General features: G+C 52.0%; 1 protein-coding gene across 2 annotated transcripts; it reads right to left on the bottom strand.

Moving 5' to 3' along the window:
• Positions 1-3,140: 3,140 nt before the first annotated feature.
• Positions 3,141-16,966, bottom strand: LOC122183742 (cytohesin 1 interacting protein). Of its 2 annotated transcripts, none has more exons than XM_042878017.1 (11): positions 16,885-16,966; positions 14,500-14,682; positions 13,308-13,390; positions 11,635-11,828; positions 9,149-9,198; positions 8,773-8,827; positions 6,698-6,800; positions 6,474-6,567; positions 6,098-6,167; positions 4,436-4,502; positions 3,141-3,900 (listed from the first exon to the last, which is right to left on the bottom strand). In XM_042878017.1, the coding sequence occupies exons 4-11, from the start codon at positions 11,761-11,763 to the stop codon at positions 3,440-3,442; spliced, it is 1,029 nt and encodes a 342-aa protein (XP_042733951.1). In that variant the 5' UTR covers positions 11,764-11,828; positions 13,308-13,390; positions 14,500-14,682; positions 16,885-16,966; the 3' UTR covers positions 3,141-3,439. The 2 variants fall into 2 exon arrangements, with proteins under 2 accessions (XP_042733951.1, XP_042733952.1); XM_042878018.1 differs by having other exon boundaries at positions 14,500-14,603; positions 16,885-16,948.
• Between the last annotated feature and the right edge of the window lie 205 nt (positions 16,967-17,171).

Here is a 17,171-nt window from a genome sequence, read left to right as displayed (position 1 = left end):
TCGCCTGCCTCCACATTTCTGCTCCAGTCACACAGCTCAGCTGTAGCGGGTGCTGCAGCCTTGGGCCAGGGCAAGGCAGTGCTGCTCCTGCCCTTGTTCCAGAAACAGTGAGCCAAGGCCATCGGGCACTTCTTGACTGCCTCTGCAACTTAATGCTGCCTGGTCTGAAAGGCACAGAGCTGCACAACTGTGGATGTAATGGGGCTGTGCGGCAGGCACGAAGTTCCAGGACTGTCTCACCTGAATTGTGGCTGGAATGGAACAGTACTGACCAAAGGCAATTCCTAGCTTTGTGGATATGCAAGGTGTGCTCACCACTTGCACCCCAGGTAACTGCACTCTGTAACCCCCTCAGCACCACGAGAGCTGGCTGCCTCCATTGCTTTGCACAGAAGCCTCTAAAGCAGCTGCACAGAACAGAAATACTTGGTGAAAGCAGAACTCACCTGGGCAGAAGCACCCACAGAAGGCAGAAGAAGCACAGCTGACCCTGAAACGCAGGTGGAGATCAGCCACTGAAATGAGAGCTGCCTCCGAGCAGAACGGAACCAGGGGCAGGCAGAAACCCGAGGCTGAGACAGGAAGGTGCAGAAACCTCATGTAAGCCCATGGCTTCCAGGGTCAGGTCTCCAGACAGCAAGGGGAGAGCAGTTGCAGGATAAATTTGAAGCCAGAATAGTTTTCCATCATAATCCCTGCAGAAGCCAGAACACATCCCATGGCTTTGGGGGAAAAAGAAACAAAAAACATCAGCTACAGAAAGTACAGCTCGAGAGAGCCAAGCACAAAGCCCACCCAAGGCCAGGCATCCCACCTGGGCCCTGAGCTGCTGGCGACAACCAGCCCGCAGCAGGGGAGGGACTGGGGGGCTCTGGGGTCCCTTCCGAGCCAACCGGGCTGTGGTTCTATGGCTTTCCCCCAGAGGGCGGTGGGCACTGCACAGCTCCTCAGGGCAGCGGGCAGCACAGCCCAGCGCTGCCGGAGCTCAGGGAGCGTTGGGACGCCGCTCTCAGCCATAGGGTTTCGGTTTTCAGTGGTCCTATGTGGGGCCAGGGGTTGGACTCGATGGACTCCTTGTGGGTCCCTTCCAACTCGAGATGGTCTGCAGTTCCGTGATTCTCCTCGCACACCTCGGGCTGCCCTCAGCGCTTTCTGCTGCCGCTTGCGCGGAGCAGCGCGGCTCAGAACAGCGCTCATTCCCTCGGCTCTGCAGTTTGCCCGTGCTCCTCCCCCCCGGCCCCAGCCCGCTGCAGAGCTGTGATCGCCCACATCCTGTTTTTGATGCGCTGTGCGGCTCCTGGCCGCCAGAACACCGCGCTTTGGTCGCACACTGTGCTGTAGCAACCAGAGCTCGCTCCCACCACTGCAGAAACAGCATCGCCTCCCTAACAGTCTTTTTAAGGCTTTCTTAGGCCAGTTGGCTGTACGGGTACGCTGGGTCCCTCCACAGTACCAGCAGGCACACATCAGCCAGCACAGTGTGTTACCCTCCCACACCAAGAGTTACTGCTTGTGACCACAAACCTGCATTAATTCCCACCAAGATGCAGCCCCAGGAGCAAAGCTCACATCGCATTTTGAACACCTCTTATGCAAAAGGAGGAGCAGGATGTGCAGCAATGCAACTGCCTGCCCAGAGCCCGCAGCCTGCACCAAGGAGCGTGTGATGGCAATGCAAAGCATGTTTCTGGGGAGCCGTGGGGGCAGAGATGCCCCTGTTTTCCTGGAAGCCCTGAAAATAAACCATATATTTACTTACAAGTGAAAATGATGGTACCTGAGGAATTCCCAGTCTGCTTCTTCATAACATTATGCACCAAAGAGGGCTCTTAGCCCATTTGCAATCTGTGTATTTCTGGTGATTAATCTGGATACTGAAATGGACTTGGAAGGTACTTGGAAGGTATGGCTTCCCCAGGCATCATTTAGTAAGGATAAGCAAACAAATTAGCCGAGTGAGATGTCTTTCCACCAATAAATCAGGCACGTCACTTGGCAGAGGGTACAAAATGGGAATATTTGCCTCTCTACACTGCACAAGCATGACTGAGTGTAATGCCCCTTTTCAAATGTGGGATCTCTTCTGGGCATTAAATCAACTGGATTGGCTGGCCATGGTGCCCATGGCTGCTGTCACTCGAACAGTTCTGTGTCTGCCATCAGCGTCCACTTGGGAATGACCTCTACTTGTCCTCATTCTTTCAAACACCTCTGTTGGCAGAGGGAAGCTGCGCCTCAGGACAACAAACCATGGGTTGAAACCTTTGTGTCTAAAAAGGAGCTTCAGTGAGGAGAGTCATGGGGAACCCTGTCCAGGGGTTGGTTGCACCACAGCACAGCCATCCTCGCTCATCCTCATGGTGAACATCTGCCTCTGCACCGTGCAGAGCTAAGAGCTCAGTGAGCCCGGATGGTGCAGTCAGACCATGGCATGCTGATTAGCATTTTCTCCAACCTGCTGAAATTCCAGTTAGCCAATCTGACCACAGCAACCTCAAGGGGCGATGGTGATGACATCTAGCACAGAAATGACCCGTCACTGGGCACAGAAAATGCTCTTCTAGCAAGCCTGGTAGGAATGGCACAAAAAAGTCCCATGGCTTCAGCAGGGCCCGAATTGCCACACTGCCAAGCTGTATCACAACATGGGTCACAGAGCACCACACTCCCATAGCCCGCACTCCACTGGGATTCTCCCTTCAGTATCTCAGCATTGCCACCAGCCTGTTTTCCTCCCTCCCAAACTCACAGATGATCGAATCACGGAATGGGTTATGTTGGAAGGGACCCCCAGCACTGCTGCTGCTCTCCATCGCACTCGCCCTGCACTCACCGCCACGCACCCCACCCCAGCACATCCCTCGTGTATCAGCATCAACGCCTTCCGTCCTGCACAAGCCAGCAGCACAGCAGCTCTCCTCCATCAGCAGCGTGCAGTTCTGCAGCACAGGCTGGGCACAGGGCTCTGCTGCGTGACCCAGGACATTGGTGCTGCACATCCCCTGCAGTAAGGGAGGCTCAGCTGAGCAGTGCCCCTGAGCAGCAGCACTGTCCATCCCAGCATCACCTCTGGGACCTACCCCTGGACGAGGTCTGGGCTCTGCCCTGCTCCTAATCACCAGCTTAGTAGAAGCTCTCGCTTTATTGAAGATCTCTGAAGATTGACTTCAGTAACAGAAAATAAATAGTTAGAAAATTTGCACTTGATTAAAACCCGTCATTAACACTAAATATGCTGAGGGAGTCGCTCACAGTTCTTCACGTCTTGGAGCTAGTCATTTTTTCTGTTAATGAAGAAGTCCACGATTCACTCCGATTAAAAATTAAAATAATTAATAAATCAGAGCATTTTAAATACCATCAGTCCTGCTGTAAGGCCGTGTGGGTAAGGAACAAACGCAGCCTCATGCTGCTCCTCCTGGCCCTGGGGAACGCAGGGTCACACCCGGCTTTCCTCCTCCTCCAGCGCCCGGTGAAGACCTGGAATGAATTTCAGGAGCTGCTTTCGAACGCTCGATCTCCTGCTCTTCCTCGGGAGCGTCCCGAAGCTGCTGGAGCTGCCGCCGCTCTCCCACAGCGGGGACATGGAGCCGCTGCTGGCCAGGCTGATGCTGCGGTGCCTGCGCAGGGAGCACCTCCCGGCCGTGCCATCACCATCCCTCGGTAGGAAGCAGTCGTCGTCCATGCTGGACTGGCGGCTCAGGCTCTCTGCTGCAGAGTCGTCGAAGGCACCGCTCTGGTAGAAGCTGTCCTCGCTGTCCAGAGTCATGGAGCTCAGGCGGCTCCGGGAGCTGCTCTCGCTGGAGAATCGGGTCTTGGTCGGAGAGAGTGGTCTTGGCATACAGTCCTCAGATAAGTTGGCCTCTTCCAGCTCCAGCAGAGCGTTGTCATTCACCTCTCCTGGAAGCAGAGGTCAAGGAGTGTTATTCAACAGCATCAGCGAGCTCCTGGAAGCAGACGTAGCCTACAGCTCTGCAGAGCTGCCTAGATCTATGCAGGGCGGACAGCCCCGCTCCTGTTCTCCACCCAGCCAGGGCCACCAGCTGGGCCTTCGTTCTGGCCCAGCCTCCTGCCCTTCCATCCCACTGTGGGGCTGGGCAATATCTTACCCATATCATATCTCATCCCACATTTCCAGCTATACGGGACTCTCTACTGCTGCCTTGCCCCAGAATGCAGAAGCAAAGTCCAATTGAAAACAGAGAACAGAAAAGAAGCTTTCCAACCCACATGAACTCCTCTCCTAGAACTCATACATCAGCCCAGCGCCCAAATTCTTCAGACACTGATAAAAATCTTCCCCCGGGGTCATTAAGACAGAAAAAAAGAAAGCAGATGGAAACCAGGTTAGAGGAGTATGTGGTGCTGCTCAGCCCCAGCTTCCCCTGGAGGTCTCAGCAGCGCTGCGGTTTCCCACCCGGAAACGGAGACTCACCATGCAGCAAACGCTGTTCCTGTAAGTGCAGGGAGCGCAACTCCACCCACTTCTGCTGCAGAGTTTGCTGTGAAGGATTAAAAGAGCTGACTGTCATTCACACTTTCACAAAGTTACAAAACACTTCAAATAAAGCAGGTTCCCAGAGAGCACTCTTTGCCTACAGGATGCGGAGGTGTGCCCTCTTTCTGCACAACACAGCATTCCTGGGGCTCAGCAAGCCTCCTCCAGCTTCCCTGAGCAAAGTGCTTTGGCTGAGGCACTGTCTGCGTGAAATGTGCAAAAGCAGAAGGCTGAAATCTGGAATGCAGGCAGCTGTACTCAGATGGCCTTTCACTGAGCCACTGCTGACGTGCTGACATCCCACCCTACCAGCGAGCAGCATTATGTTATTTCCTCTGTTGCAGGTCAGCCACTGATCTAACAACCAACTGCTGCACTGGTTAAGAAGCTGCCAAGTGAGTGCCGGCTGGGTCCACAGGAAAACACCGCACACTTCCTTGGCAACCTGCATGAGCACACAACAGGGCAGTCTGGCAAGTTACATGGCTATCCATGCAAAGTGCCCAGGCAAAGCTCTGTGCTCTGTGGCATGGCATGGTGACACGGCACTGATGCTGGGCACAGCCCTGTGCCATGCATCAGGTAGGAGTGCAGACACACAGGGCCAGGCTCACACCTGACTTCACACAACAGTGAAAGCTCTCCTTGCAGAGGCTTGGCACTTTTGGGAAACCACTGCTATCTGAAAGCTGAGTGTTTCACAGCAGCTTCTGTCTTCCTGAGTTCTCTGAACCATACGGGGAGGGGCAGCCACAGCACTGCTCACACAGGCGTTGTTCCCAGATGGCAAATCCCATCCCTGCTGCAAAGTTCTGGCAAGCCTGAACATTTATCATGAGGTTTATTCTAGCCAGATCAGTATCCAGTTTGAAGTACTCCATTCCTGCAGGGAGGGCCTTGGCTCAGTGCTGCCATCAGGAAAAACTCTCCATCAGGTAAAGAATACTCCAAAGTGTCTACAAGCCACACTTTGACATTCCCCAAATGCTGGCCCAGCTTACTGTTCGCTTACAGCACTCATCAATTCTCACTCTGACGATGTTTAAGAAGAGGCCAAAGTTATCTTAACAGGAGGTCAAAATTATCAAAATGACTTTTTGATTATTTTTTTCATCATTTGACCTAATGGAAAACAAGCCTATGACATGCAGTCAGCATTATTTCTTCCCTGCATCAGGCAGCAAAAAAGCTGGAGAAGCTCAGCACCCCTGGAAGGACGAGAGCTTGGATGCTTTCAAAAAATGCCCAGGGGCTCACAGAGATGCTTTGCAGCCCCAGAGTTGGAGACACGCGGGTCCTCGGGATGTGATGGGGAGCCAGGGCCCCGTGGTTGTGGCACGGCAGCCTCATGTGCAGGCTTATGCTGCAGCCGGAGCGATGCCGCAGTGCGCTCAGTGAGGTGGTGCTGACATCACCCCCACACACAGCACTGGCACCCGGCCCCCACAGCATCCACCAGGGAGGCAGCAGGGCTGCCAGCAGCAGCACTGGGGACACACGGCTCCCCAGCCCCCACTGCACCCCACGGCTGCCCCCACAAACAGCAGACCCATGGCAGCACTCTGCGCTTCACAGCAGCACACTGGTTCACCACGTTACCTTCAGCAGCTGCAGCTTGTTCTCCAGCTCCATCTTCCTCAGGAACAGGGCCCCATTGACGGTCTCCAGCCTGGAAAGAAGAGGGGCTTTGGGTACCAGCATGGGGGAGTGGTGCCCATCAGCAGCACATGGGGCCACGGGGTCCTTAGGGAGGGGATGCAGACGGGATGGAGGGTGCCCTAGTGTGCCATCAACTCCCCTCCACGGATGGATTCAGCAGCTGCTGTGGGATGAGCAAAGTCACAGCATGGGCAAGAGATGCACATCACAGTGCTGTGTGTCTGTGAGTATGGCACTGCTGCTTAGCACAAGAAGGTTTCATGGTTTCCAGCAGGACCACGTCAAACTCAAAGCACTGTGAAGGGCAGATGCTTACCTTAAATAGTTCCCTGAAGACTTTATCAAGTCTACAATTTGCTTGTGACTAAAACCATCGGTGTTCACTCCGTTGACGTTGGCAAGAATATCACCTGTAGAGATAAGCAGAAACTACAGTGAGCATCTTCAGCACACACATCCCTACCACACTCTCTAAAACAGAACTAACATGGAGAAAAGCAACTAGGGCCACCCGCAGATAGGAAAAAAGCAAGTCATTACCAATTTGAAGGCCAGAAACATGGGCAGGACTTTCCTCTTGAATTTTGCAGACACAAGTGCATACCTCCAAGGAGTAATCGGTTTGGTTTGGAAATCTAATAGTCTGTAAATAGCAAAGGAAAAGTGCTGCTGATATTGAAGACATGACTACAAGTAATATTTGAAATACTGTCATGTGATCTACTTTCATTTCACACTCTTTTTTAAAATGAGAGGCTGTGTTGAGCAGGTTGTATTATCGTAACTCTTGGTAGAATCCATCGTCCTGTTATCAACTCTGACATTCATTTAGAAAAATGCTAAACTGAGAGATACAACCAGAGCATCTTGTGTTGACAGGAAATGTATTTTGGGTTGCATGCAAATATCAGTATTCAGCCACATCCTCTGCCAAGAGGCTGTTTAAGACTGAAACTGAAGTTCCTGAAAACCTACGACAGTCAAACCTACCTTACACACATCATGATAGATTCCCAAATTCCTCAGTCAACACTGAACAGAGATGAATTCTATCACGAGTTCAGAGTTTGTTAGAGCAAATCACAACAGTATGGCGATTTCAGCCTTAAAACCATCAGCAAAACTTTCAGCTAAACTAAGAACACCAAATTATGTGATGCCCTGTCCCTGGAGGTGTTCAAGACCAGGTTGGATGGGGCCCTGGGCAGCCTGGTCTATGAAATGTGGAGGCTGGTGGCCCTGCCTGTAGTGGGGGGGTTGGAGCTTCATGATCCTTGAGGTCCCTTCCAACCCAGGCCATTCTGTGATTCTGCGCTGAGGATTCTGAAGGAATCTGCATAACTGAGGCAGTAGGACATGCCTGTCCTTCTGTTTGGACCTCGTTGAATGTCCCAGAGAAGCAGGATGAGATTCACCATGCCTAGCTAGACGTCTGTCCACCAGCTCAGCATCCCCGCCAGAGCCACCCAGAGGGGCAGATGTCCCCAGTGAGTGACTGGTGGCCCTAAGAGCCCCATTTTTGACCAGGAGGATGGGATTCCCTCACCACACACCTTCCTCTCTTCACAGACCGCAGAAGAAGCCGGGCCATCACTTTGGGTGGATAACTGGGCTTTAGGTGGCCACAGTGCTGGGAAAGATGTGACTCGAAGCAGCTGATGTGCAAAATCTGGGCACAGACAGAGGCACACCGAGTCCATGTCACCACCAGAATCCACTTAATAAGTGGGAAGTACCAGCACAAGCAGCACACAAGAGACCCCGTGTTCCACCATGGCTGTAGCTCTGAGGAGCTCCTTGCAGATGGCAGACCCAGAATTTCACATCCTCTTATTCTGGTTTGCCTACGATCAAATTGTAGCAATAATGAAACTGCAACTTCTAAATAATGCCTTATGCTTGGTACCAAACTGATGCTGTCATTTCACAGCCTGGACTTTCTAGTGAAATGCTCACACTGAATGTACGTTCAGGAAGAAACACGCCAAGAACAATTATTTTTAATCAGAATGTCACATATAATGAAAATCTGCCCCGGCAATTTGTACAAAAGCCCGATAATGGACTCAATTATTTTCCCTTCTGAAAGCTCTCTGAAAGTGTTCCTGAGCCGAGCACTTACACAACCATTAGTCACAGAATCAACTCTGAACAAGTTGGGCTTTCCCATAGCACTCCTTTCACCAAAGCTAGCACGTCCCTCTGTGCATGGCAGTGCCAGGTCATTTCATACAGCAGGCACAAGGGATTTCTAGGAAAAGGAGAGGATTTTGATCTCTCTCTTTTATATAAAAATATTTCCATGTGGCATTCTCTGAAAACGTGATTGCCTAAGGAGGAAAGAAGGCGTTCCCATTGTCTGCTTTGTATCTGAGCTGTCTCCTATGGTCAGCACTCCAACTTGCCATGGACCAGGCTCTCACCTGTGACCTATGAGAACTCCTCAGAAGCACATCCCATTTCTGTGGTGCTTCTTAAGCACTCCGGTTTCACAAAGGATTCACAGGTGTCTTTCTCTACCCCATCCCATGTTAATCTAGTTTGGAGGATGTGATGCTTAAGATTTCACACAGTATTTTATCTTTAAATGAATCAATTTGTCACGTAAGTCTCACCTGGATTTCAAAGCCAAATGTCTCCTTATCTTCTTTGAATATAGAAATGAAGTGTCTGCAAGAAAAGCACTCAGGATTACCCAGGTTGTACAGCGGGGAAAGGCTGTGCTGCAGAGGGCGGTGGGCACAGCACAGCTCCCAGGATAGCAGGCACAGCCCCGAGCTGCTGCAGCTCAGGGAGAGCTGGGACACCAACCTCAGACTTCGGGTTCAAGTGGGGCTGTGCAGGGCTCGCTGCTCCTTGTGGGTCCCCTCCAACTGGGACACCTTATCTTTCTATGACCTCATTCCTGAGCCCCTTCCCCCTACTTCCCCCATGAGTCCATCCCACCCAGGGCTGCACTGCATGAGCACAGCTGGCAGGGCATCACTGTACCTCTGCGGCCGGGAGCAATCCCCCAGGGAGCTGGATCTGGTCAGAGCGAGCTGCAAGCAGAAAGGGGAAAGGAAAAGGGTCAGTGGGGTCACAGCTCCTCAGGGCTCCCTGCGGCCTGCTGCTGGAGGAATGCCACTGTGCTGCTGTTAGGTTGGAAATCAGTCCCTCAAATATAGCATTATTCCAAATCTTTTAAACACGATATTCAGCACTACCAAGATAGGAACACCACAGAGAAAAAGCAAAATCATAGGTGCTCTTAGCTCTTGATCCAGTTGTTGACACCCAGAAAACATCAAGGGATGTTTCTCCCCGGGGGACTGTGCTGCACTGCCAGTCCCAACCCGATGTGAAAGCATCACTGCCCAACAGCTTTCTGCTGTCCCGGCCTGCCTGCAGTGAGCTAAGAATGGGGAGCTGAGTCACCGCCAGCCGATACCTGCTGATAACATTTTGTGCAGGGGTGACAATGTGACCTCTGCCAACCGGCTGTCAGCTCTCAAGCATCGCTCCCAAGGAAGAGGTGAGCACAGCAGGATGTGGCTGGGGAACACAACCCATACATACACCGGAGGGGTTTGAGGCAGGAGGGGCTGCACAGGGATCTGAGGGCTGCTGTGCTCATATCAGTGAGTGCAAGAGAAAAAATAGTGACGAAACCCCAGAAAAAAATCTGCTGGGAACAGTGCCTGGAGTAGGGAACTCTTCACACAAACTGCTGGAGGTGCAGCTTCTCAGGAGGGCAGAAACTAGGAGAACAAAAGGCACAGCTGCTAAAGAGGAATGCTGCGTTCTGTAGGGCATCAAAGGAGGACCTCCTGCTGCACATCTGCATTCAGCACTAAGGCAAGGAGGCTGCAAAACTGTATAAGCCAGGGATTTACACTAACACTGTAAGTATCACCTATACTGTACCCAAATCACACTTTTGTTATGCTGAGACCTCAACTTACTTTCACACCTATCCCCTAAAAAATCTGTAGGTATTTATAACTTCAACACCCATCAAAAAAGGCAGAAAACAGACACACACACATACACACACCACAAAGCTGCAGGCAGCTCTCAGCAGCTACTAGTGATGGCCAAATAGTGTTTCCAAGCTGACGCATGGCCATGGCAACAAGCACCCAGCATCCCTGCTTTGGGCAAGGCAGCCTTGTGCCTACAGAGGCCTGAGAAAAGCCAGGATCAGCTCTTAAACATCCACGCTTTCCATAAACATGAGCCAAAAATAAGGAATTACATTACCACTAAATTGTACAGTCAATATACTAAAAAGTCCTAGGCTTCAATACTGCAAATCCAGGCCAATGTGCAACCACCAACACTACCTCCATTTTATGAACCTGGTTCAACTGGAGAGAGAAACAGGGAGGAGCAAGGGGTGCCATGCAGTAACACACTTGGAATTCTTTGTTAACACCCACAGACACATCACGGCCATTATTGCTCATTTATCTGCAGCAGAACCACAAAGTGCTGCTCTATCACTGCTGCTGGTGGCTGCATCAATGCAGTGTGCCCAACGCTTGTCTGCTTCTGGCTGTCTTTTACATCCCCAGGATTGTATGGGAGGAATGTGCTTCTGTTGCTGCACAAAGCAGAGCCTTCAGTGCTTGGATACTATGTGCCAGTTTTCTGATAACACTTCAAGATTATAATGCGTTTCAAGCACTTTCAATTCAGGCTTATTCACACAAGACAAAAAGGTGGGCTACAATTGCTCAGCTGGCAATTTACAGCAGCAGCAACAGGCAGTTTTGTTCACCTCCCGTTGCAAACAACAGAAATTTGCTTTTCCGCATGAAAAGGGAGCTTATAAACAGGAGGGAGACTGACTTTGTACCTGGGCAGATAGCGACAGGACAAGTGTTTTTGAACTAGAAGAGGAGATTTAGGTCAGATATGAGGAGGAAATTCCTTACTCAGAGGGCAGTGAGGCTGTGGCACTGCCCGGAGCTGAGGTGCCCCGTCCCTGGAGATGCCCCAGGCCATGGATGGGTGCTGGGCAGCCTGAGCTGGGAGGCAGCCAGCCCACGGCAGGGCTGGGGCTGAGGGGTTCCTTCCAACCATGCTGCGGTTCTGTGATTGATTGCACAAAAAGCACAGCGACAGGGACAGCCAAAGTAGCTACAATAGTTGTAATAAAACAGCCCAAAGTTTGGAAGGAAACAACCCACGATAGATGCTTCCTGCCAAGGATGCAGAACAAAGCCCAGCCTGACCACCGTGCTGAAGCACGCCCAAGTTTAAGGGAACACCAGGCAGCAGGATGCTCCCCTGTGCCTCGCAGCACACCTGGAACAAAGAGCCGCAGCCGGGCAGGATCCCAGCTGCAGGAGCTCTGCTGACCGCCGGCAGTCCCGCAGTCTCTCCCGCACCTCCCCTTGGCAGTGCTCCCACACAACAGCTGCTGGAAGGAGCCCATCGCCACCCAAACTCACTCTCCGCCCGCGGTGCCCTGCAGGCTGGAGGTGCCCTACCTGCTTGCGGCTCCTCGGTAGCGTCCCCACCGTGCTGACCAGCTGCTGCAGCCGCCTGCTGTCCATCTGCACGCCCCGATCCCCGCTGCCTGCGCGCTGGCTGTGCTGGGCGAGCCGCCGCAGGGACATGGCGCTGAAGGGCAGTGCTCAGTGCAGCATGGCAAAGCGCGGCAGTTTGGGTACACTTCTCCTCTCTGAGCGATCAGAAAGTATGAAAATGGAAAGCGGGCCATGTGACTTGTGGTTTAGGTGCACATTACATAAATCTCTTCTTGCAGCTCACCAGGGCTGCTCCGTGTTTGTGCTCATGCGGGAGCTAAGAACTAGGCTTGGCAGCTACAGAAATCTGCTTAATTTTTCCGACCCTGCACACAACAACCATTCTTACTGCACAGATCCCATTTGCTGTAATAACGTGTCCTTAAAGAACTGTTTGCTTTAGACACTTGCCCGAGCTCAGCCTGTTCATTCTTTCACTTGCTCGGCCTCCCTTGCTTTGCTCAGATTTCCTTTTGGCAGAGGCAGGAAAGTAATGCTTTCTTTGGAACAACAGCATCAGTGCATGATTTTCCAGCCACAGGGAGGGAAGCAAAAACTAAAGGCCACGGCCTGAAAGTAGGAGCTGAAACCAGCGCTCTGCCCTCACTCTGCAATACCATTAGCTGAGCACTGGTGTGGAACAGTGACTCACCCAGCAGATTAGGCTGTGAGCAATGGCAGTGTGAGTGCAGTGAGGAGGGCCGGGGTGATGGGGATATGCCTGCTCCATGTGCCCTCAGGATGATGCCACAACAGGTGCCCACACGGCAGCACTGCCACCTGCAGCCAGCTGGGACAGTGCCTGGGCCCTGGGCACAGTGCAGTGTGGTCACTTTCAAATGAAGTCACATGGGGCTCCTTTCTTTGAAAACACATCTGGGAGGACCCGTAACTGTGACAGAACTGGCGCTGCTTTGCTTTCTCCCTCCTGCAGAGGCGCAGCACAGGCTGGCACAGCATCTCCTGCACTGCGTGGTTGCTGTGCTTCTGGACACGGCTGGGTGTCTGGTTGTGCCTCAGAGCATTCACACACACAGAACAGGGAGGTTTTTAAGGTCTGTGAAATAAGCAGTATGAGTTCTTAAAATACATATAATTTAAAGAAACCCATGCCTGCTCTTATACTGGAAACAAGGCCATTTTTGGACTGCGGAGCACTGTAAATCCAACCAGGATCTGAGCAGAAACACCGGATAAGTAAAACCATGAGTGCAGTGGGATGGGCCATCCAGACTAAGAGATAAGCAAAATCCATCTCCTAGCACAGCGATTTTCGGCAGTGTTTTTTGTTTTGCTTTTCCTTCTAGCACAGCTGATTTAAATCACATCTCTGCAAGAGCACGCTAGTTTTCCTCCCTTCGTTTGGCAGCCCCTCGCCATGTCAGCACACGGGGAGGAGCTGCCATGGCTCTCACCCTGCACTGCCAGAGCTCAGCACACACGGGTCACAGCATGAGATCAACGCTGGCTGCTCCCAGTGCAGCACCAGGCACAGGCAGCTTCACCCCCCGGGGCCTCCTCCATGGCCAGCCAGGCAACCCCCAGAATGCCTGCACGCACATTTCACTCTCCCTGGACTCACCTTTTGGTTAAGGTTTCTTTTTATTTTTTAATCCTGTGTTGCCTCATCTTACCTTCTTCTTTCACATCAAATTCCAAATAATTTCTGGAGCGATGTCTGGGCCACGAAGACGATCAGAGGGCTGGAGCACCTCTCCTGTGATGAAAGGTTGAGAGAGGTGGGATTGCTCAGCTACATAGTGGTAGGACAAGGGAGGATGGATTTAAACTGAAAGAGTGGAGGTTTCAGGTGCTACGAAGAAATTGTTCACTCAGGGTTTTAAGGCACTGGCACTGCTGCCCATAAAGGTTGTTCATGCCCCATCTCTGGCTGGATGGGTTTCTGGGCAGGCTGATCCATGGTCTGGCAGCCCTGCCCACGGCGAGGGGGTTGGAACTAGATGGTCTTTGAGGTCCCTGCCAACTCAAGCCATTCTATGATGCAAATTACTTCTTAAGAAGGATAGCAAATTAAAAAATGCTATACTGCTATAGCAGTCTTCAAAACCATTCAGGGCTAGGAAGGAAGTAAAAAATGACTTAAAGAAGGAGCCAAGCAGCCCAGTTCTGCAGGCCAAGCAGACCCGGCTCATGGCCCTGAGCTGACAGGGAAGGACAGTGGGGCACTGAAGGTGTTTCCTGACCATGAGGTGTGCAGCCACCTCCCACCTTGGCCTCCTGGAATAAATGCCTGGCTTCTGCAGCTCAGTGGTGCCCATATCCTGGTCTTGGGGGGGGGGGCTTTCATGTCAGCCCCCAGAGCTGAGGCTATCAGCACACTGCAGCGCTTGTTTTCTGGCACCAAAAATCCAGGCTATCAAAAGATGGATATAACCCAGATTTTGCAGCTGATGTAGGTAATACAGGAGGCAGATAAACGGTGTATCCCACTTTTTACAACGAGCAGACAGAACTTTGGGATACAACAGTAAACAAAGGGATTTTTATTTTTCCCTTGTATAAATCCCAATGCCTTGACAGGAATGATCTGTAATGCCTCAGGGGTTATCCCCCACCTGACACTGGACGTCTTGTGAAGGTCATTGCCTGTCTGTATCTCACTGGGGATCCTGAGGAATGTCATTTCTTTTTTCAGCCAGCAGCTGAGTTACCATTAGTACTATTAAGTATATCCAATTTAAAATATGGCCATGGAAACTTCTTTGTTTGATATGTATGTACAAAGAAGGAAAGGGAGAAAGGAAAGAGGAGAAGGAAAGCAGTGTGTGATGGGAGGAAAGCTCTTCCTTCTTTTCAGAGATGTACCTCAGAGATGATAGCAGTGCCCAGAGCAGGCTGAGTAATGCGGGGATGCGGTGACTCAAAGCCTCTTCCTCTTTTCCTGCCCACCATCACTACACCGAGTAGCTCTGAAAACAAAGTGCATTTCAGTTCCTCAGGCAACCCTCTTCTACGTTCCTGAAACCAAGTGACACATCTGCAAACAAGCTGAGAAGAGAAATTAAATAGATCAGGGCTCTGTGGAAATCACATCACCGGCCCCATCGCCCTCTCCATGGGGACACGGACACGCACACATGCCCACATGGCCATCACAGCATGGCCAGGCCCAACATGGCACCCGGTGGCCCAGGGCAGAGCACACAGGGCAGCCCACTGTGGTCACACCGTGCTGGGGACCAGGACAGACAGGACAGGCAGCATCGCATCGCCGCCCAGAGCACGTCCCTGTGCCGCACCATTCCAAAGAGCCTCTCGGTATTTTTAGAAGGCTTTGTATTTTTGCACTTGTACATACATACAGAAAAGCCACAAAAGCCATTTTGTTTATCTACTCATCCTTTGTGCTACCAGATTTTCCACTTGACAAGCAGCTGGCAAGCCGTGCAATGACTCAGAACAACGGTCTGCAAACCCAAACATGCATCAGCCCTGTGCCTCTGCTCTGCTGAGCTGTCTCATGGGTTCCTCTCCACTTCCTAACCAATAATAAAGATTTTCATAAAACAGGGCTCATTTTCAAGATATCTTCAACAACAGTCCCCATGCTGAGGGTTGAAATTGTCCAGAAGTGTTACATTCCTCACCTCAGCTGCCATGATTTGACATGAAATTTTTGAACATTTGCAAAGTGTAAGATGATGATCATGAGCACAGCCAGTAGGTTTCCACCAGCTCTCACTGAACTTCCCAATGAAATCAGAAAGGTGATTCACAATGGATGCAGTTTCAGCAATCCAGAAGTGCATGAAGTATCTGCATGATTTGCTCCATCTGACTGTATCTCACTGCAATAAACATCTGAGCACATCAGGACTTCACGATGGCTTTGCACTGTGCACTGTTCAGTATCATAGAATCACAGAATGGCCTGAGTTGCAAAAGCCCACAATGCTCATCAGTTCCAACCCCCTGCTGTGTGCAGGTCGCCAACCAGCAGCCCAGGCTGCCCAGAGCCACATCCAGCCTGGCCTTGAATGCCTGCAGGGATGGGGCATCCATCCCTCCTTGGGCAACCTGTTCCAGTGGTTTCAGTATCTGAGAGTGGGTTTCACTGGAGCCCTCCCTGCCGTGTTCCAGGAGCAGGACATGGGGCGCTGAGCCCCCGGCGGGGCCCGGAGCTGCGGCTCCTGCCGCGCTGCTTTCCGACATCCCGGCAGCTTCCCCAGATCCCGGCAGCCTTCTCAGCCCGCACCGCCGCTCCCTGCCACGCAGCGCCGAGCAGCCGCAGCTGCAGCGATCTGTTCGTCCACGAGAGGGCCCGAGAAGTCAGCGCACCTACGGTTACCCTGCAGTGACTTCCTGCTCCACTGGAAACCAATTTCTGAACAGCAAAGAGAGCTGCTGCACGTTTGTCAGCGCTACGGAACAGGACTGCGCTGCTCTACCTCTGGAGGCACCCGGAGCTGCAGCAGACACTGCCGGCGCTCAGCGGCTTGAGCAGGCTTTCCTGCAGGCTGCAGCCTTCCTTCCTTCCCTCGAGCTGCCAGCCGTGCCGCCCGGCACAGGGCCCCCATCCCGCAGGAGCTCTGTGCTAAGGGTGCGCAGTGCAGAAGAACTGCGCTGGCAGAACGTCTCTGGAACATGGGTTTATGAAACGATTGCAAGCGCACTTTAAGCCCCCTGCTAAGTTTTGGAAGGCTGTTTGTAGAGGAAAACGCTACAAAGATATTTCAAGGGGAAAGAAACCAAAAACAAGCAAACAACAAAAGAAACAGTATCTTTCAATTTCTGCTACTGAGTAGCAAAGATGCAATGGGACGCAATGAGAGAGGAAAACGCTGCAGCCTACTGACAGAGGATGGTTTGGCCTTTGGTTGTCTGGGTGTTTTGCATTTTTCCTCCCTTTAATTTCTTTATGGACTGTCCGTGTGGTTCTCCTGCACTCACGTACATCCTGAATTCCCACAGCCTGTTCTGGCCCAGGAAAGAACCAAACAGGGTGCTTCGGCTTCCAGCAACCCCAGCTGTTTGCAAGCAGACCCATGCTACCCCATGGCTGTGAGCCCAGCACTGCAGCTACTGCCTGTGGGAGCTCAGCAGGCACTATGGCACACAATGCTCCTACATGCATGCTCCGTGCACACAATAACACAGGTGTGCACACTGCCCTCCAGGCCTCCCAGAACCACCATTGACATCTTCAAGCTGCAACAGCACTTGCCATTACAAATCAAAGCCTTTACGTACCACAGGCAATGTTGGGTTTACCACTGCTCTGCGTTCAGATCGCTGTGACTGAAACACCAACTGCAGATCTCCAAGGGGAGCTGAATGGAAAAGAACAGCAGTTAGCATCCCAGCATGGCCCAGTGCCAGGCTCAGCACTAACTGAGCTCTGGAATGCTCGGGAAGTGGTGGGAATGCCCACAGGAGCAGACTGTGCCACGTGCCACCGTGGTCCCACACCTCCCAAACCCATGGCCATGCCCACACTCCTTACCAGGCAGAAGGAAGGAGGGAGACATCCGTTCTTA

The sequence above is a fragment of the Lagopus leucura genome, unplaced genomic scaffold, assembly GCF_019238085.1.
Source record: "Lagopus leucura isolate 7727_CA_CO unplaced genomic scaffold, USGS_WTPT01 Super-Scaffold_100019, whole genome shotgun sequence".
Classification (NCBI taxonomy): Eukaryota; Metazoa; Chordata; class Aves; order Galliformes; family Phasianidae; genus Lagopus; species Lagopus leucura.
The sequence above is the reverse complement of the archived record's forward strand: the minus strand, read 5'-3'. Positions and strand labels throughout refer to the sequence as shown.

Excerpts from the sequence above, each read along its gene's own strand:
- LOC122183742 (XM_042878017.1), bottom strand. The coding sequence starts at position 11,763 with ATGTCCCTGCGGCGGCTCGCCCAGCACAGCCAGCGCGCAGGCAGCGGG. Across the intron at positions 6,801-8,772 it reads CATTTGGCTTTGAAATCCAG|ACTATTAGATTTCCAAACCA; the intron begins GTGAGACTTACG and ends TGCTATTTACAG. Across the intron at positions 6,168-6,473 it reads TCTTCAGGGAACTATTTAAG|GCTGGAGACCGTCAATGGGG; the intron begins GTAAGCATCTGC and ends TCTTCTTTCCAG.